The sequence below is a fragment of the Manis pentadactyla genome, chromosome 3, assembly GCF_030020395.1.
Source record: "Manis pentadactyla isolate mManPen7 chromosome 3, mManPen7.hap1, whole genome shotgun sequence".
Classification (NCBI taxonomy): domain Eukaryota; kingdom Metazoa; phylum Chordata; class Mammalia; order Pholidota; family Manidae; genus Manis; species Manis pentadactyla.
In genome coordinates, this window is record NC_080021.1 from 95,755,492 (window position 1) to 95,776,663 (window position 21,172).

Consider the following 21,172-nt stretch of genomic DNA (forward strand, 5'->3'; position numbering starts at 1 on the left):
AACATACATACCAGTCTTTGCAACAGCCTTACTTGCCTTGGGACCCGGAGTTCAACCTATATAAGGAAAAGAGGCATAAATATGATCGTGAGATCATCCTTAAATGAATTCTTTGAGGGGGGTCTAAAATCTATTCAAATTCACAAAAAGGACCGTCTATCCTGAAAAACAGAGTTGCCCTTTAATTAGAGAGCTTCCAGGACAGAACTAGAATTCATCACTCCCAAACCTAGTTGACTGCTTAACCGGTGTTGTCACACCACGTCATCATCCGAGTGCTCTTAAATCTGGAGATACCAAGAACAAAGAGTTCACGAGACTATCTGTATGCTGTTTTATTCTATTTTTGGCTTAAAAACAAGCTCTTTGCTTTCGTGTCTATCACAGTGAGTGAACATGTTCAGCTTTCTTCTGATGGGCTCAATTACCCAACTCAAAACTCCAGGAAACTCTGGAAGCAAAACAGAACTTACCTTGAATTTTCCTATTGTGTTTTTCTCTGGATATTTTCTATACTTTCCCACGTGCAGAAGGGAGGCATGGAAGGTGATAAAATCTTCATTTAACAAAATCACACTAATAATTAACTAGCTACTCTGGATTAATTTAAAATTCTTGGCTGGTAATTGCACATTACTCATGGCAAATCCCTCTTTGAATAACAGAATAAATCATCCTTTCTGGAGGGCAATTTGACAATATACATCAAAAGCCTGAAAAAAATATGCAGAGACTTTATGTATATCTTTTTTTAACAGCTTTATGATGTATAATTTACAAACAATAACATTCATTCACTTAAAGTGCACAATTCACTATTTTATGGTATATTCACAGAATTGTGCAACACCACCAAAATCAATTTAAAACATTTTTATTATGCCATAAAGAAGCCCTTGCTCGTTCCCTATGCAACCACTAATCTACTTGTTCTCTGTGGATTTGCCCATTCTGGACATTTCATACAAAAGGAATCATAAAGGAAGTAGCCTACTGTGACTGGCTGTTTTCACTTGGCAGAATCTTTCCCAGCTCTTCGTTGTAGCATTAGCAGTATTTCATTCTCTTTTTATGGCTGAGTAATATCCCATTGTCTGGGTTAGACCACATTTTCTTTATCCATTCACCAGTTGATGGCATTCAGGTTATTTCCACTTTTTGGCTATTATGAATAATGCAAAACTTGCATGAACATTCATGTGCAAGTCTTTGTAGACTTGGCTTTTATTTCCCTCAGATAAATACTTAGGGGTGGAATGCCAGGGTCATATGGTAAATGTATGTTTAACTTTTTAAGAAGTTGCCTAGCTATTTTCCAAAGTGACTAACATTTTACATTCCCACCAGTATGCAGGTCTGGTGAGAATTCTACTTTCAGGAAAGTATCATAAGGGGAAAAAATTAATAGAAATAAAATGAATGTACAGGAAAATTATTTGCAACTTTTAAAACAACTGTTAATAATTGGAAATGGTCTAAAACATCTTTAAGAAGTAATCTGGTTAAATTTATTATGATATACAGATTAATCTGAATACAGCTCTTGAAAATAATGATGTGAAGCTATATTTATTGGTTTCAAGAAGTGTTCATTTTTCTAGATTTCAGTGCTGTTTACCAAATATTTCTCTAGTGCTCTGCCAGAAGTACTGTATTTCCTGGCCTCCTTGTGGGAAGCCAGAGCCCTGTAACTAGTTCCAGCCAATAATGCATGTAAATAGTATTGGTCACTTCTGGGCCAAATATTTAATACAAATATGCCATCCTGCAGAACTGCCTTTTCTCTCTGGCACACTAACCAGCTATGTTGGTGATGACAGATGCTCCATTAAGCCCAAGTTCCAGAGTGGCCACTGGCAACCCAAGATGGTCAAGGTGTATAAGCAAGAAATAAACCTTTGGTCTTTAAGACATTGGTATTTGTGGGTTGTTAGCACAGTATAGCTTAGCCTAACCAGACTGATATATTACTCACATGTTTTTAAGTGATTAAATCTGGTAATAAAACATTGTATCTAACACAATCTCATTGTTGTTAAGTGTTCATATGTACAGAATGTGCACCAGAATGTTGGTAGCTGTTACCTTTGGGTGGCTGAATTCTTTTTTTTTAAGGTTTTCTGTATTGTATTACTTCCATAACAGAAAAAAAAACCTATAAAGATATTTCCAATTGGTAAACTAAAAGTGTAACAGAGTCTGTTTTAATTCTATCCTCTCCCTGACATCCCCACCCCCCCGTTGTGAATTACCATTATAAACCATTATAGAGTGCCCTATATTATAGAAAATGGAATAGAAAGAAATAGTACACTATTTAGGTTGACATCCCCCACCCTGACTCTAAATGAGAAATAGTTAGCAAGAGGATACTGGTTTTTCTTTCTAAAATGAGTTGGGGTGATTGAGATACTGTCCAAAAAAGCCACAATAAGCACCCTGGGAAAGGTCTGCAGATTCATCCTGAGGCCTCTCCCTTCCTAAAATTGTACAGTAGGCTGGGGACCACTTCACATAACTGGACAGAAGGAAAGCCTTGCCCCTCTCAGGTATTATGCTCTCTGATCTCAAGTATTGTCTTTGAAGTTTCCTCCTCATAAAATAAGTTTCCCAAGAAAATAAACAAGCTTTAAGAGAACAAGAGAAGTTGATTTTTCATTTTTGAGATGACTATCTGTGATCTCAGGGGATCACAATGGCTACACTTCAGTCGAACTTCATACTGAGATAGAACCAGAATCAAAACTTCCTGGTACATACAGATTTTTGGTGCCAGCTAGGATTAGAAGTGGAAACGACACCAGTGTTATCATCCTTGTGTTTAGTTAGGATTCCTGGTCCCTTTTATTGTTCCAGTGTTTTCCCATTGCCTTATAAGAATCTGGGAGAGAGGTTTAAGGACAGAAAAGCAAGTGACTCTAGCTTAAGGTCAAGGACTGTCATGAATAGTAATCTCAAAGCTTGGGAACCCAAATCATAGACTTACGAGATGGTCCAAATAGGAGTCTTTGCTCTAATAGAAATGAGCTTATTTCTCCAGTATCAGAGAACAGGACATCTGGACCACAATATTTATTTAGAACTATAAGTAAGCCACAATCCTTGCCATCCAGGACCATACTATCAAACTTGAAAGAAAGAAATGCACTCAGGAAAACTTAACAGATGTGGTAATTTTTATAAGTTACAAAGGAAATGGGAAAAAGAATAATTCACTATGTTCTTGAGTGGCCATGAAAGGCTTGATGATGGCAGTCTGGCCAGAATGGGTTGTGTAGGGGTCTGGTGGACTGCAACGAGAGGGCAGAAGAAGACGGGTTTAAAGAGACTAGGGTTCCACACAAAAGGCCCTGAATAGCCAAAGCAATCCTGAGAAGTTAGAATAAAGCAGGGGGAATTACGCTCCCCAACTTCAAGCTCTACTACAAAGCCGCAGCAATCATGACAATTTAGTACTGGCACAAGAACAGACCCATAGACCAATGGAACAGACTAGAGAGCCCAGATATAAACCCAAGCATATACGGTCAATTAATATATGATAAAAGAGCCATGGACATACAATGGGGAAATGACAGTCTCTTCAACAGCTGGTGTTGGCAAAACTGGACAGCTACATGTAAGAGAATGAAACTGGATTATTGTTTAACCCCATATACAAAAGTAAACTTGAAATGGATTAAAGACTTGAAAGTAAGTCATGAAACCATAAAACTCTTAGAAGACAACATAGGCAAACATCTCCTGAATATAAGCATGAGCAACTTCTTTCTGAACCCATCTCCTTGAGAAAGGGAAACAAAAGCAAAAATGAACTCAAGGGACTATATCGAACTAAAAAATTTTTGTATGGCAAAGGACACTATCAACAAAACAATAAGGCATCCTACAGTATGGGAGAATATATGTGTAAATGACATATCTGACAAGGAGTTAACATCCAAAATATATAAAGAACTTACACACCTCAACACCCAAAAAAAGCAAATAACCTGATTAACAAATGGGCAGAGGATATGAAGAGACAATTCTCCAAAGAAGAAATTCAGATGGCCAACAGACACATGAAAAGATGCTCCACATCACTAATCATCAGGGAAATGCAAATTAAAACCACAATGAGATATCACCTCACACCAGTAAGGATGGCCAGCATCAAAAAGACTAAGAACAACAAATGTTGGTGAGGATACAGAGAAAGGGGGACCCTCCTACACTGCTGGTGGAAATGTAAGCTAGTTCAACCATTGTGGAAAGCGATATGGAGTTTCCTCAAAAAACTAAAAATAGAAACACCATTTGACCCCAGAATCCCACTCCCTGGAATATACCCAAAGAATACAACTTCTCAGATTCAAAAAGACATATGCACCCCTATGTTTATTGCAGCACTTTTTACAATAGCCAAGATATGGAAGCAACCTAAGTGTCCATCTGTAGATGAATAGATAAAGAAGATGTGGTACATATATACAATGGAATACTATTCAGCCATAAGAAAGAAAGAAATCCTACCATTTGCAACAATATGGATGGAGCTGGAGGACATTATGCTCAGTGAAATAAGCCAGGCAGAGAAAGACAAACGCCAAATGATCTCCCTCATTTGTGGAGTATAACAATGAAGCAAAACTGAAGGAACAAAATGGCAGCAGACTCAGAGACTCCAAGAATGAAGTAGTGGTTACCAAAGGAGAGGGGTGTGGGAGGGCGGGTGGGGAGGGAGGGAGAAGGGGACTGAGGGGTATTATGTTTAGTACACCTGGTGTGGGGGATCACGGGGAGAACAGTGTATCACAGCGAAGGGACATAGTGGATCTCTGGCAACTTGCTGCACTGATATTGACAGTGACTGCATTGGGGTATGGGTGGGGACTTGATAATATGGGTAAATGTAGTAACCACATTGTTTTTTCATGTGAAACCTTCATAAGAGTATGTATCAATCATACCTTAATAAAAATTTTAAAAAAATAAAAAGAGAGACTAGGGTTCCATACGAACTATGCTGAGAAACGGTCAGCCTCAGAGACGCACCACTCCTCTTTACCTTGTAGGCACCCAGCAGCACTGGCTACCAAGGGGTGGAAGGGCAGCTTCTCTGCCCAAGAAGGAACAGCGGGGACACGGTCTGGGCTCCGGACTTCAGAATCTGCCTCCTTCCTCATCTCAGAGAGTCCAACAGCAGGGAGCAAAGAGCAGGCACTGCTTACATGTTTGAATAGCAATTGCACCTTCCCCAGGATTTATCACAGTGTGGGAGCAAGATCGGAAGAGAAGACAAATACCCTGACAGCATTCCAAAAAGTCCATAAATGAGAAGCATGGGGAGGGAGGAGAGCAGTGAAACCTCACTCTACCTGGGGTGAAAGATAGTCTGAATATGCACAACATAGGTATTTGCTTCGGTGTGAGAGCTTTAAGGACCCAGGGGACTGAAAGGAGGACTAAAGGCAGGGGTGCACCCCCTCCTCTTCCTGTGCAGCTCTGTCACTGCAGCTGTGACTCAGGTCCCATAGCAGACCCCCTCTGCACACAGGCCGGCGTCGGCCACACACAAGTGACTGCCGTCGTGAGTTCCTACAAGGCTCTGTATAAGGAACTCATCTGCCAGCTGGCCCCCATCTCCTGAGGTGTTCTGAAATCCTGAAACCAAGACCCAGGAACTCAGGAGCCGGCTGCATCGGAGATCTGTCACAGGGCCTGAAACAAAACCAAGGCCGCAGGTTGGAAGGGAGATGCCACCCATCACCTGCCTGGGAACAACGAGTCTGGTGGTTGCCCATCTGGGTAACTTTATTTGCCCCACACAAGTTTCCTTCCTTTAGAATTATGCTGCTTCCTCTGGAACAGGTTGTCCAGCTATTAATGATTTGCAAATCAGGGCACCATAGCCTCAGTCATGGAAGAAGAAACATTATGTTTTGGCTACAATTCCAAACAATTTCCAGACATGTTAAAAAAAGGGAGGGAGGGAGGTAGGAAGGAAGGAAGGAAGCAAGCAAGCAAGCAAGCAAGCAACAGGCCTTAGGCAGGTCATTGCATCTTCACTCCACTTGTGAAAAACACAGGACATAGGGCCTTGCCTGTGGAACAATACTGAGGGGGTTCAGGGCTCCCTACCCCCAAGTAAAGCTCCGGTCTCCATCCCGTGCCCCATCTTCCTGGATAGACCAGCCATTCTGCAGATATAGAGGGCTGGCCGGGACTGCCCACTGAACCCTAATAGCATGCGGGGCAGGACAGCTGCAAGCTGAGCACCATGGTTTTGGGACGCGGGACAGGAATGCCAAGTCGTATACAAGTCATTAGCCAATGCTCAGGATTCGCCCAGCGTCCTTCTCCTCCCACCCCCAAACAAACAAGATATGGCTGGTTTGGGAGTGAGTAAATCTCTGGACTCTTTCCCACAAGGCCCTCCTTTCCCACTCAGCTTTGTGACTCTGTCACTCCACCTAAGTGCCTCAGGGACACATTACTGTGAGTGGCCCAGGGCTCACAAGATCACAAAATCTTTTACTGACTTTACTTTTTTAACAGTTAAAAAAACAAACAAACAGTTGTTTTGATTCTTGATTTGTTTTCCCATATGCAAAAGTTTGGTTCTGAGTGAGTGAATATAAGAAATTAAAACTCCAGAAATTCTCAGTTCAGGGGATTAGAAATGTTTCACCACAATCCCTGTGGAACCTACCACAAGCACACCTTGAACACTATGTGCCAAGAGCTACAAATAAAAACTGCATTTAAACAAATTCCATTATATTGTAGGTATGAAAGTGATCAGTCTTTGGAGGATTCACTGAGAGCCTGGCTTTGGCTTTTAGCACTGAGTTCTAACCCTGACTCTGTGCACATCACTTGGGTTTATCACGTCCGCTAGGTGGACTTCGTGGTTCTCCTGGAAAGTAGGCACGCCAACACTTTCCCTGCAGCGGTAGGTGGAGATTTAATCAGGCTGTACATACGTAAGAAAAATAGCTAATATTACCTTAGTGCTCACTGCATACCAGCACTTTGCCTGAATTCACTCATGTAATCCTCACAACCAGAAGTGGGTTTATTCCTTATTAATATTTTATTCCTGTTTAGAAGCTAATAAATGTAAGCTTCAGGATCTCTCAACTTGTACAGCCCCTTAACAAGGGGTGATATCTGTGGTGTTTGGCAGCCTGTCAAAATGTGTCATTTGTGATTTATTTCTTATCTTAAATAAATGCTCACTTTAGTGCCTTATTTTGTAGTCATAATTGGATACTTTTTCTTCAAGAGGGCCCTGGCAATTGTGTAAACTTTACTCCTCTTTCAAAACTTAGGTCACCCCTGCCAAGAAATAGGAGCTACTAACAACTTGCAGATGATGAAACTGAGACCCAGAGATGTTACTTGCCCAAGCACACACAGCCAGTTAGTGATAGGATCCAGATTTGAACCCAGGCAGTTTGGCTCTGCTTGGAGTGCTCTTAACTGCACATTGCATTGCTCCTTATTATTTTTACGAAGAGCTACTAGCAAACTCTCTAGGATATTGTGAACACTCAATTATTGGTGGCTACTATTATTTTGGAAATTAAAAACTGCTTTTGTAATAATAGGAATCCAGCATCCTTATTTAAAGAAACTACATCAACTGGAACCTTACAAAACAGATAAATCTGTAGCAGGCTGATTTTATACAAGAGACTTTCTTTTTAATTTCCTCAAAGATTCATCAGAAGATCTTCAAAATCCTTTTAATTAAGTAATCTCATCACCCCCCTCTAGAGATGGTTAGAGTCTCCGAGACAATAAATAACTCTCCAGTAAGTGCAGAGCCAGGATTTGGACCCAGGAAGTCTGGTTCCGGAGCCTGTGTCTTAAATCCCACATTACACACACACACACACACACACACACACACACACACACACACACACATACAGACAAATGTTTTTAACAGAGTAGGGATAAGAAGGTAATATTTCAGATTTTCATAGAACTTTGCATCTTGGAGTTTTTTCTGATTAAGTTATTTTCAAGGTGACTAAATAGCGCCTTGGGTTGAAGACAGTGTGGAATCACTGGGCCAACCTCATGCTATTCCATGCAGGAAAGTTGAGAGTGTTAAGTCCAATTGCACTGGCAGATGTTGGAGCTTTAAGCCCTCGCCTTAGCCATGAACACCATCTTTGTTAGCTTCTTCCCACACCCTCTTCCCACACCCTCCTCCCTCCACCCCACCCCACCCCCGCCAAGAAATTTCATGATCTTTACCCTAAATTCCTTCCCTCAAGCACACCAGGGGCTCCAGCCAAGAGTGAGCACTAACTGTCAGGGCTGACACGGGTCCCAGCCCATTAGCTGGATTAACTATTCAATCCTCAAAACCAGATCATTTGCCACATTTTACAGAACTGGAAATTGAGGCATTGGTAACTTGTCCAGTGTCACTGAGCTGGTATGACAGAATCAGGACTCAAACCCAGGCAGCCTGGCACCAAGCCCATGCCCTTCACCATTTAAAATGTCTACTATTCAAGTGAGTGCCCACTGCATATGGGGTCTATACCGGGTCCTTTACACAAACTAGCAGCTGTGGAATCCTAACAAATATGCTCAAGAGGAGGTGTGACCAAATGGAAAGAAAGCCCAGAAAGATTAAGCAGCTTGCCCAGACCACACAACTGTAAATGGCAGAGTGGAGACCAACCTTCCTTTCTGGACCCAAAGCCTGCACTAACCCCACTCCACCACACAGCCTTCTGGTACTGACACTGGGGATTCCTCCTGACAAGCCTACAGTGAGAATGACCATTTCTTCCACTTTGCAGAAAGCACTCTCCTGGGCAGAGTCAAGATGAGAGTAACCATCTGATGCTTAGGCAGAGTCTGTCTTCCAGGTCTGCTTTTCAAACTAAGGTGCTGGGACATGGGAGAAAAAGTATGCCCACTTATCTCCTCCTCCCATGTGAAAACATGCTTTAAACTAAACAATTTAAACATAATTTAACTGACATGCATGCAAACATTACCAGAAGATGCAGATATGCACGGTCTACTTAAACTGGGACAAAGCCATTTCTCCCTATAAGGTTTTTACATGGATGTTTGTGTTAACATTTCATATTTTTCAAAAAGGCTTTTTTCTTCTCATCACTATCTTGACATTCCATACTTGCAGGTTTATCCACCTGTGAGGTTAAGCCATTTAAAATACAAACTCTGGCCGATGTTCATATTGACTACGTAGGATAGGTGAACCCTGGGTTCTTGGTCCTCCACCCACTATCAGGCCGCCTTTAAACTGCGAACACATGACAAGGACTTGATGGGAAAGTCGGGTTCTCCCGGCTTGCAGATGGGAAAAGTGGAAGCTTCCAGGCGTTTGGTGCTTCTCCTAAATTGTACTTTGTCTCTGGAACAACAGTAGCTACACACTACCCCGTGGACGCGTCTTAAAGAGGGAACCTTGTTACTAACTTGGGGTTCCGGCTTAGAAATGAGCGACAACAGCAAATTAGTTAGCAGGAATCCGCGCAGTTAACAGGAGCTAAGAAGATTGGGTTTTGCAAGACTCTGAAGTCCCAGACACAATTCTGCAGTAAACTTCACCATCCATACTCGCCAACGGATGGGGAAGCTCCTGAACAGAAGGCTGGGGAAGGAGAGGAGAGCCTTGTGACAAGAGCTGGGGAACGACACCTCCCCTCCTCGCGCCCAGCACCGGGCCCAAGAAGCCTGTCCTCCAGCCACGCGCCGCAAGAGCGGTGGGAAGCGCCGCAGCCCGGGCCCGGGGCCCTGCACTTACGCGCTCCGAAGGGCCACCCCGGCTCCGCGCCTCTTCCGAGCCGCAGCCGCAGAGCGGCAGCCCCAGGCACAGCCCCAGCAGCAGGAGCATGGCGCGGCGACCGACTGCCCTCGGCGGGACGCGCAGCGGAGTGCGGGACTGCGGGCGCGCGGGGCACCTCCCCTCCCCGGCGCCCCGCCCCCGCTCCCCGCGCGCCCCGCCCCCGGGACCCTCCCTCCACCGCGCCCACCCGCCCCCAGCCTGCCCCCAGCCCTCCCTGCCCCTCCCGGGCCGCCGGTGCCCCTGCCCGACTAGCAGGCCCTGCAGCCTGCCTGGCTGCGCTCGTCGCCCACCCGCGGTCCCCTCCCGGCCGCCTTCAGCACAGCCTTCCTTTTCTTCAGTCGCCTTCTTTCCAGCTATCTTCCCCATCCAGCGCTTCAGACACCTGTCACCCCCCACCCCCAAATCTTTCCTCCTCTCAGATAAGGTGTGCAGCCCCTCATGTACTCGCTTAATTCTTGTCTCAGGAAAACTCGCGAATAGCCTGCTTGACTCTCAATGCACAGCCCACCCCTCACCTGCTATATATAACACCCCCCTCACCTGCTATATATACCACCCCTCACCTGCTATATATACCACCCCTCACCTGCTACATATACCAACCCCTCACCTGCTATATATACCACCCCCCTCACCTGCATATATACCACCCCCTCACCTGCTATATATACCACCCCTCACCTGCTACATATACCATCCCCCTCATCTGCTATATATACTAACACTCTCATCTGCTATATATACCACCCCCTCACCTGCTATATATACCACACCCCCACCTGCTATATATACTACCACCCTCACCTGTTATATATACCACCCCCCTCACCTGCTATATTTGGCACACCCCCACCTATATATACCAACACACACACCCTAACCAGTTATATATACCAGCCCCCTGCTATATATACACCTCTCATCATCTGCTGTATATACTACTGCCTCACCGCTGTATATAGGACACCCCACCACCTGCTATCCTAAGACCAATAGGAGACCTTCCCTCTGCCAGGAGAACAGCACATTCCTCTTGGCATCTAGCACTGATACTCAGAAGGAATGCTAATTAGTAGTCTGCACAGAAAGTACTACAATGTTGTCACCTTTTATGTGGTTCTGTCATAAGGGGACAGAAAGGAGGAAACTAGAATTGGCACTATGTAGTACTATTTCTAAGTTTTTGGTTGTTGATCCTGAAAATGAATGTCATTGTGTATCTTAGTCACAAACTATCGGTGATATTTCTGTCCTACCATAGAAAGAATTGTTATTTGCCACCCATCCCCATGTAGCAGTTTATAGTCTGGGTTCCATCTTTCTACCTGGTGGATACACAGTGCAGCTGGAGCTGCTTGTTCATTTCCTCTGGCTCAGACATTTTTTGTCTCTGTAACAACTGCATTGAAATCTGTGAACTGAGAAGCTGACAACCACCTTAGTGGTGGAGAAGAGGGAAATGGCTAACTCACAGTGAAGAACAGCCATCCTGTGGAATACTATGCAACCATTAAATAATAGTCAGGAGGTCTATGGGAACTTGAAAAATGTTTACAATGTAATTAAAAGGAAAAAATCAGATTACATTTCTGTATCAACAGTATGACTGTAATTATGTAAAAATACATGTGTGTGGACATAAGAACAAGGAAGAACATGAAAAATGAAAACAGAGAATGTGTTTGTGGTGATCTCTTTTCTTAAAATATTTATTTACTTTGTTGACCTGCTGTTTGTTCAACAGAGAAATGCTGTTTGTTCAACAACAAAAAACAAAAAACATGTAGCTACTGTGAAATAAATTTTAAGAATCATTAGCAGTTAATCGTTTAATAGTCTAACCGCTGACTAATTTAAAATCCACAACCCACAACCAACAAGAAGTAATAGTAGCTGGTCCAGCAAGGTTTTTACAACAAACCCACTGGTATAGGAGAGCTTCGAAGCAAGTGAAAGGATGTTTATGTTTAGCTCTTTAAGATAATGTAGCCATGAGTTTACAAATGTATCCCACGCCCCAATGCTGGCTTAGAACGTTGGCAGCATACAAATCATGTGCACAACCGCTCGTTTTTTTTTTTAATTTTATTTTGGTATTATTAATCTACAATTACATGAAGGACATTATGTTTACTAGGCTCCCCCCTTCACCAAGTCCCCCCCCACATCCCCGTTCACAGTAACTGTCCATCAACATAGTAAGATGCTGTAAAATCACTACTTGTCTTCTCTGTGTTGCACAGCCCTCCCCGTGCCCCCCCCACACTATACATGCTAATCGTAATGTCCCCTTTCTCCTTATCCCTCCCTTCCCACCCGTCCTCCGCAGTCCCTTTCCCTTTGGTACCTCTTAGTCCATTCTTGGGTTCTGTGATTCTGCTGCTGTTTTGTTCCTTCAGTTTTCTTTTGTTCTTATACTCCACATATGAGTGAAATCATTTGGTACTTGTCTTTCTCTGCCTGGCTTATTTCACTGAGCATAATACCCTCTAGCTCCATCCATGTTGTTGCAAATCACACCCGCTCGTTTTTAACTAACACAGATAGTCCCAAATCTTCTGGAATCAGGGATTTACCTATTATCCTCCAAAAAGGAAAAATACTTGTGCACTCAAAGTTGAATTTGGACAAAGCCAGGTTATTTGAAAATGGACAGAAACAGCTACTATTATTTCAATCCTCAAACAGACCAGAACCACATCTTTGTCTTCCCCATCCTACTATCCCTCTCTCCTACTCAACTCTGTTTTGGGCCTTATATCTGCTCTTTTTCCATATTTGTCCTAACAGGATTCTGCAGAGGTCCAAAATCAAGAAAAATGAGTTCTATTTTCTTCATCTTGTAGGACTCCCCAGTTTTTCTGTGATATTTGTTTTAAGGCCAGTTTGACCAACTGGATTCAAGGTTCCTCCAGAACAAGCATTTTCCACAACTTTTAGAACTGTGCTAAGTATATGGTTAGCATTTAATGAACAATTGATGAATGGAATTAGGACATGGGAGGCCTGGGATGGGGACCTGAGCTGGCTGTGCTGGGGAAGAAGAGGGCTGGGCTGTGGTCCCAACTTGGCAACTGTCTAGCAACATGTCTGGGGACAGTTTCTGAACTTTCTGCTACTTGCAAACTGTAATAGCCTAGGCTTCTTTGTGACATCTAAGCATCTGCATGATCAGATAGGAAGGCCCTTTAAAAACTAAGTAGCTGGGGGGGAAAAGATGATGGCATGAGAAGTGAGGCAGAAACCCCCTCCCAAAACCACATATAACACAAAAATACAGCAAATACAACTAATCGTAAAAGAGCAACCCAAAGACTGCAGAACAGACTGCCTACATCTGGGGAAAAGAGAAAACCTCACAGAAAAGAGTAAAGTAGCAAAGCCACAGTCTGGCAGGACCCAAGCCCTCCTCCTACCTCAGCTCACAGGCAGAAGGAAGAGAAACAGAGCAGGGAGAGAGTAGAAGCTCAGGACTGCTAAACACCCAGTCCTGGAGATCTACTGCAGGAGCACAAGCCCACATTATATGGTGCTCTGGAGATTAGTTGGGTTGGAAAGCAAAGACAGGCAGCATACTCACAGAAACTGAGATTCCAACTGCTTGTGGAGAACAGGTACCCACAAAAGGCCATCTGGAACAAAAGAAAACTGGGCACTTTGAAAGACTTCCCAACAGCAAGAGGGCTGCTAAAGGGGCAAAGATTACACAGAGCTTGCTGCTCAGGAAAAGGGACAGGTAGGCAAAATCATCCTGGCACACTCAGCCCAGCAGGTTGGGAATTTTCAAGAGTTTCAGATGCTCCATTCCACTGGCTGGCAACACAGTGCAGAGCCCCACCCCCCAACTGTGATATGCAGCCTGCCGCTCCTTCCTGCCAGCTGGCACCTGCTTGCAAACCCGCTGCCACAACCATTGAGCCAGGCCAGCCAGAGGACGGCCCCACCTGTAACAGCTACAGGGGAGTAATTCAGAGGCTCCTGCCTGAGTATTACTAGTGCTCACCCACTAGACTTGGCAGTGGAGGCAGACACTGCAGCCAAGAAGCAGGAAAGAGCTCTATCCTCCTTGCAGGTGCCAGTGCTGCTTGCCTGTGACCCCCTCCATTGCTCCAGGTGCTGAGCAGCTCCAGAGACTAGAGCTTCTGGGCACTAGAGGGAGCCACCCACACAAAGTTCTTATTCCATATGAATCATTAGAAATGAAAGAGGAAAAAATTTTATACAACAAGAATACAACACCAGAAAGAGGGCTAAGTGAAACTGAACTCACCAATCTTCTTCATAGATTTCAAAATAAAAATCATAAACATGCTCACAGAGCTACAGAAAAATATTCAAGATCTTAGGGAGGATTTTATGAAAGAGACAAACTTTGAAAAATACAGTATCTGAAATGAAACATACAATGGAGGGATTTAAAAGTAGATTAGATGAAGTAGAGGAGCCAGTAAATGAAATAGAAATTAGAGAATAGGAAAACAAAGAACCTGAGGCACAGGAAGAAAAAAGGATCTCTAGGGATGAAAGAAAAATAAGAGAACTTATTATTGTGTGACCAATCCAAATGGAACAATATTCACATTACAGAGTACCAGAAGAGAGAGAAAAAGGGATAGAAAGTCTCTTTAAGGAAATAATTGCTGAAAATTTCCCCAACCTGGGGAAAGAAATAGTCTCTCAGGTCATGGAATGCAGCGATCTTCCAACACAAGTGACCCTAGGAAGACAACACCAAGACATATAATAATTAAAATAGCAAAGATCAAGGATAAGGACAGACTATTAGAAGCAGTCAGAGAGAAAGAAAAGATCACATACAAAGGAAAACACATCAGGCTATCATCAGACTTCTCAAGAGAAACCTTACAGGCCAGAAGGGAGTGGTATGATATATTTAATGCCATGAAACAGAAAGGCCTCCAACCAAGAATACTGTACCAGGCAAGATTATCATTTAAATTTGAAGCAGGGATTAAACAATTTCCTGTTTTGCTTAAACAGATAAGCAAAAGTTGAGGGAATTTGCCTCCCACAAACCATCTCTATAGTGTATTTTAAAGGGGCTGCTATAGATGGAAGTTCTTCTAAGGCTAAATAGCTGTCACCAAAGAAAATAAAATCACAGCAAAGAAAGTAGACCAATAAATTTTTAAGTAAATGCAAAATTAAATCAACTACCCACAAAGTCAATCAAGGGAAACAGAAAGAGTACAGAACATGACACCTAACATATAAAGAGTGGAGAGGAAGAAAAGAAAGGGAGAAAGAAAAGAACCTTTAGATTGTGTTTCTAATAATGTACTGAATTAAGTTAGACTGTTAGATAGGAAAGAAGCTTCCCTTGAACCTTTGGTAACCATGAATCTAAAGCCTGCAATGTCAATAAGTACATATCTATCGATAATCACCCTAAATGCAAATGGTCTGAATGCACCAATCAAAAGACATACAGCTACAGAATGGATAAAAAAAGAAAAAGACCCTTCTATATGCTGCCTAAAAGAGACTCACTTCAAACCCAAAGACATACACAGACTGAATGTAAAGGGATGGAAAAAGATATTTCATTCAACTAATAGGGAGAAAAAAGCAGTAGTTCCAGTACTTGTGTCAGACAAAATAGACTTAAAAACAAAGAAAGTCACAAGAGACAAAGAAGGACATTGAATCATGATAAAGGGGTCAGTCCACAAGAGGATATAACCATTATAAATATCTATACACCCAATATAGGGGCACCTAAATATGTAAAGCAAATACTAACAGAATTAAAGGGAGAAATAGAATGCAATGCATTCACTTTTGGAGACTTAAACACACCACTCACTCCAAAGGAGAGATCAACCAGACAGAAAATAAGTAAGGAGACAGAGGCACTGAACAACACACTAGAACAGATGGACCTAACAGACATGTACAGTACACTCCACCCAAAAGCAGCAGGATACACATTCTTCTCAAGTGCACATGGAGCATTTTCCAGAATAAATCACATACTAGGCCACAAAAAGGGCCTCAATAAACTCAGAAACATTGAAATTATGCTAGCCAACTTCTCAGACCACAAAGGTATGAAACTAACAATAAATTATGCAAAGAAAACAAAAATGCCAACAAACACATGGAGGCTTAACAACATGTTCCTAAATAATCAATGGATCAATGACCAAATAAAAACAGAGATCAAGCAATATTTGGAGACAAATGAAGACAACAACTCAACATCCCAAAACCTGTGGGATGCAACGAAGGCAGTATATTGAGGAAAGTATATTGCAAAACAGCCCTACCTCAAGAAAGAAGAACAATCCCAAATGAACAGTCTAAACTCACAATTAATAGAACTAGAAAAAGAAGAACAAATGAGGCCTGAAGTCAGTAGAAGGAGGGATATAATAAAGATCAGAGAAGAAATAAATAAAATTAAGAAGAATAAAACAATAGAAAGAATCAATGAAACCAGGAGCTGGTTATTCAAGAAAATAAACAAAATAGACAACCCTAGCCAGACTTATCAAGAAAAAAAGAGAGTGTACACACATAAACAGAATCAGAAATGAGAAAGGAAAAATCACTACAGACACCACAGAAATACAAAGAATTATTAGAGAATACTATGAAAAACTTTTGCCAACTAAATGGATAACCTAGAAGAAATGGACAACTTTCTAGAAAAATACAACCTTCCAAGACTGACCCAGGAAGAAACATAAAATCTGAACAGACCAATTACCATCAATGAAATTGAACTGGTAATCCAAAAACTACCTAAGAACAGAACACATGAACCAGATGGCTTCACCGCTGAATTTTATCAAAGATTTAGTCAACACCTAACACCTATCCTCCTTAAAGTTTTCCAAAAATTAGAAGAGGAGGGAATAATTCCAAACTCATTTTATGAGGCCAGCATCACTCTAATACCAAACCAGACAAAGACACCACAATAAAAGAAAATCACAGACCAATATTCCTGATGAACATAAATGCAAAAATACTCAACAAAATATTAGCAAGCTAAATTCAAAATACATCAAAAAGATCATCCATCATGATCAAGTGGGATTTATTTCAGCGATACAAGGAAGGTACAATATTTGAAAATCCATCAACATCATACACCACATCAACAAAAATGACAAAGATCACATGATCATCTCAATAGATGGTGAAAAAGCATTTGACAAAATTCAACATCTATTCATGATAAAAACTCTCAACAAAATGGGTATAGAAAGCAAGTACCTCAATGTAATAAAGGCCACATATGACATACCTATAGCCAACATCATACTTAACAGTGAAAAGCTGAAAGTTTTTCCCCTAAGATCAAGAATAAGATAAGGATGCCCACTCTCCCCACTTTCATTCAACATAGTACTGGAAGTCCTAGCCACGGCAATCAGAAAACACAAAGAAATAAAAGGCATCCAGACTGGTAAAGAAGAAATTAAGCTGTCACTGTTTGCAGATGACATGATATTGTACATAAAAATCCTAAAGAATCCACCCCAAAACTACTAGATTTAATATTTGAATTCAGCAAAGTTGCAGGATACAAAGTTAATACACAGAAATCTGTTACATTTCTATGTACTAATGATGAACTAGCAGAAAGAAATCAGGAAAGCAACTCCATTTACAATTGCATCAAAGAGAATAAAATACCTAGGAATAAACCTAACCAAGGAGGTGAAAGAACTATACCCTGAAAACTACAAGACACTCATGACAGAAATTAAAGAAGACACCAATAAATGGAAATACATCCCATGCTCATGGATAGGAAGAATTAGTATTGTCAAAATGGCCATCCTGCCTAAAGCCATCTACAGATTCAATACAATCCCAATCAAAATACCAACAGCATTCTTCAAAAAACTAGAACAAATAGTTCTAAAATTCATATGTAACATCAAAAGACTCTGAATAGTCAAAGCAATCAGGCGAAGGAAGAACAAAGCTGGGAGGATTGCACTCACCAACTTTAAGCTCTACTACAAAGCCACAGTAATCAAGACAATTTGGTACTGACACAAGAACAGACCCATAGATCAACTGAACAGAATAGAGAGCCCAGAAATAAACCCACCATATATGGTCAATTAATATATGATAAAGGTATCATGGATATACAATGGGGAAATGACAGCCTCTTCAACAACTGGTATTGGCAAAACTGGACAGCTACATGCAAGAGAATGAAATTGGATTATTGTCTAACTCCATACACAAAAGTAAACTCAAAATGGATCAAAGACCTGAGTGTCAATCATAAAACCGTACTACTCTTAGAAGAAAACATAGGCAAAAATCTCTTAAATATAAACATGAGCAACTTTTTCCTGAATGCATCTCCATGGGCAATGAAAACAAAAGCAAAAATGAACAAATGGGACTACATTAAACTAAAAAGCTTCTGTACAGCAAAGGACACCATCAGCAGAACAAAAAGGCATTCTATAGTATGGGAGAATATATTCATAAATGACATATCCAGTAAGGGGTTAACATCCAAAATATATAAAGAGTTTATAATGACTCGGCACCCAAAAAGCAAATAACCCAATTAAAAAATGGGTTGAGGATCTGAAAAGACACTTCTTCAAAGAAGAAATTCAGGTGGCCAACAGGCACATGAAAAGATGCTCCACATCGTCAATTATCAGGGAAATGCAAATTAAAACCACAATGAGATATCTCCTCACACCAGTTAGGATGGCCAAGATGGAAAAGACAAGGAATAACAAATGCTGGTGAGGAGGCAGAGAAAGGGGAACCTTCCTACACTCTTGGTGGGAATGTAATTCTATTGTGGAAAGCAATATGGAGGTGCCTCAAAAAACTAAAAATAGAAATACCATTTGACCCAGGAATTCCACTCCTAGGAATTTACCCAAAGAAAGCAAGATCCCTGATTCAAAAAGACATATTCACCCCCATGTTTATTGCAGCACTATTTACAATAGCTAAGATAGGGTAGCAACCTAAGTGTCCAGCAGTAGATGAATGGATAAAGAAGAGGTGGTACATATACACAATGGAATACTATTCAGCCATAAGAAGAAACAAATCTTATCATTTGCAACAACATGGATGGAGCTAGAGGCTATTATGCTCGGAGAAATAAGCCAGGCTGAAAAAGACAAGTACCAACTGACTTCACTCATTTGTGGAGTATAAAAACAAAACTGAAGGAACAAAACAATAGCAGACTCACAGACTCTAAGAAGGGACTAGCAGGTACCAAAGGGGAGGGTTTGGGGAGAGTGGGTGGGGAGTGAGGGAGAAGAAGATTAAGGGGCATACTAATTATCACTCACAATATAAGGAGGTCATGGGGAAGGCAGTATGGCATGGAGAAGACATATAATGACTCTATAGCATCTTACTACACTGATGGATAGTGATGGAAATGAGGTGTGGGGGGGACTTGATAATATGGATGAATGTTGTAACCACAATGTTGCTCATGTGAAACCTTCATAAAATTGTATATCAATGATACCTTAATAAAAAACAAACAAACTAGGTAGGTGCCCTTTAAAAACAATACCACCCAGTGAGTTTTCCAAAACTATGACAAATATAGGCCTTAAATATAAGGATGAAAAATTTACTGTTCTCCCAAAAGGGGCTGAGGTGTCTCCACACATGCCTGTCCTTTGATACCATGTTTCTCATTTCACCTCCATGATGAACTGATTTTCCAGTGAGACTACTGAATTCCTAGAACCTCCAAGCTGGAAAACACCCAAAAGGACGTTTAAACCAATCCTGATTTTTCCAAGACATGTCAAGGGACTTGACCAGGACACATCCCAGTCAGAGGCAAATCTCCAGCATTTGAAAGCCAGATGGCGAGGGAAAGCGTTAGCAGACAGAAGAGAAAGAGGGCACAAGAGCAGGGAAGGCCTTGACATCAAGGAATGGCAACAGGAGTCACTGGGGAAAAGGTTTGAGTTTGGGGAGTTACTTGTAGAATTTGGGGGAGCTGCAAGGTGGGCAAGGAGAGAACAGTGGACCCCAGTGCAAATCTGCTGGCCAGGGCACATGCACAACAACGGTTTCTCCAACTCCTCACTAGGGAGAAAAATGAAGACACTGGCATATTTTTTCATAAAGCTATTTTGTTTTCCTTGAAAGAACTGTGCTTTGCTCTAGGTTGTGTCATTCCTAGTGTCTCTCTGTGGGCCCCTGGGGTGGGAGTGGAAAGGGCATACCCCCAGTAGAGGCATGTGTTGGGGTGCTGGCGGGGCGGGGAGAAGTGAGCCAGAACGCTAGGTGGGCATTGGGTGGGTGGGGGTGCCATTTGCAGACCTCCCAGATGATTCAGAAATCTTGCCCATGCACTCTACAAACATCGTGCCACATACATAGAAGTTATAAAAAATTATTACTATTTCAGTCACCCCTGCTGGCAGCCACTATCACTACTATTAAGTGAGCACTGAGTGTTAGTACTGCATGACACCTGTGCTAGTCACTCTCCACCTGGGATTCATCTGGGCCAAGTGACTGCATTGTATGCATAGGAAGTGCAGGAAATTTATGTGCTACACCTAATAATTAAAAGCCAAAGAAACACAAGCTTCCAACAGCATTCCCTACCAAATCTGCCTGTCCATCTATACTCTTTGACCCCTCAGACCCATTTTAGGGACTTTATCATACGAATAAACCTGCTCACATATAAAATAATGCAGGTACAAGGTTACTCATTACAACATTATTTGTAATGCCCAGAGACTGGAGACAACCCAAAAGGCTGTTAATGGGAGTTGGGTTAAATATAATGGGACACTCTGAAGCTGGAAGGGAGGAAAAGGACACTTTATATGCACTGATATAGAAAGAGATGCAATATATTATATAATTAAGAAAAAAGAGCAAGTGAAGTATTACTGAAGGTGTAGTATCAGTTGTACTATCTTTCATCTAGAAAGGAAGCAGAGAAGAAAGAATATTTATAATTGCTTGTACTTGCAAGTAGAAATCCTGGGAAACATTATGAGGAAAAGTGTTTGGGGGAAGGCAGAATGGGAGCAGGGCAGAATCCAGCAGAGTGCAGGAAGGGAGGGATTTTGTTTTTACATTTAGTATCTTATTTTTTATTTTTGAACACTGTGAATGTACTTCAAGATTAATCAATTGCTTTAAAATTGTAGTTGCAACAAAAACAGTAACACTGATCATGGAAAAGCTGACTCCTGAAATATCTCTCACGTCACATCACACCTCTGTCCCCTTGCTATGCACGGATCCTTCTCTTTTCTGCAATGCCCTTTGATTCCCCCACCCAATCCTGCAAATGTCACTTCCTCCAGGGCCCTCACCAGGCTG

General features: G+C 41.8%; 1 protein-coding gene across 2 annotated transcripts in view; it reads right to left on the minus strand.

Annotated features, from left to right (window-relative positions):
• Nucleotides 1–9,948, minus strand: part of ITIH5 (inter-alpha-trypsin inhibitor heavy chain 5) — a 70,143-nt gene extending 60,195 nt beyond the window's left edge. For both annotated transcript variants that reach the window (XR_008996348.1, XM_036908167.2), the window contains exons 1-2: nt 9,788–9,948; nt 12–56 (exon numbers count right to left, since the gene is read on the minus strand). Coding sequence is in view for 1 of the 2 variants with exons in the window: in XM_036908167.2 (XP_036764062.2) it covers nt 12–56; nt 9,788–9,877 (135 nt within the window). In the remaining variant the exon portion in view is untranslated. The remainder of the gene's footprint in view (nt 1–11; nt 57–9,787) is intronic.
• Nucleotides 9,949–21,172: the final 11,224 nt, after the last annotated feature.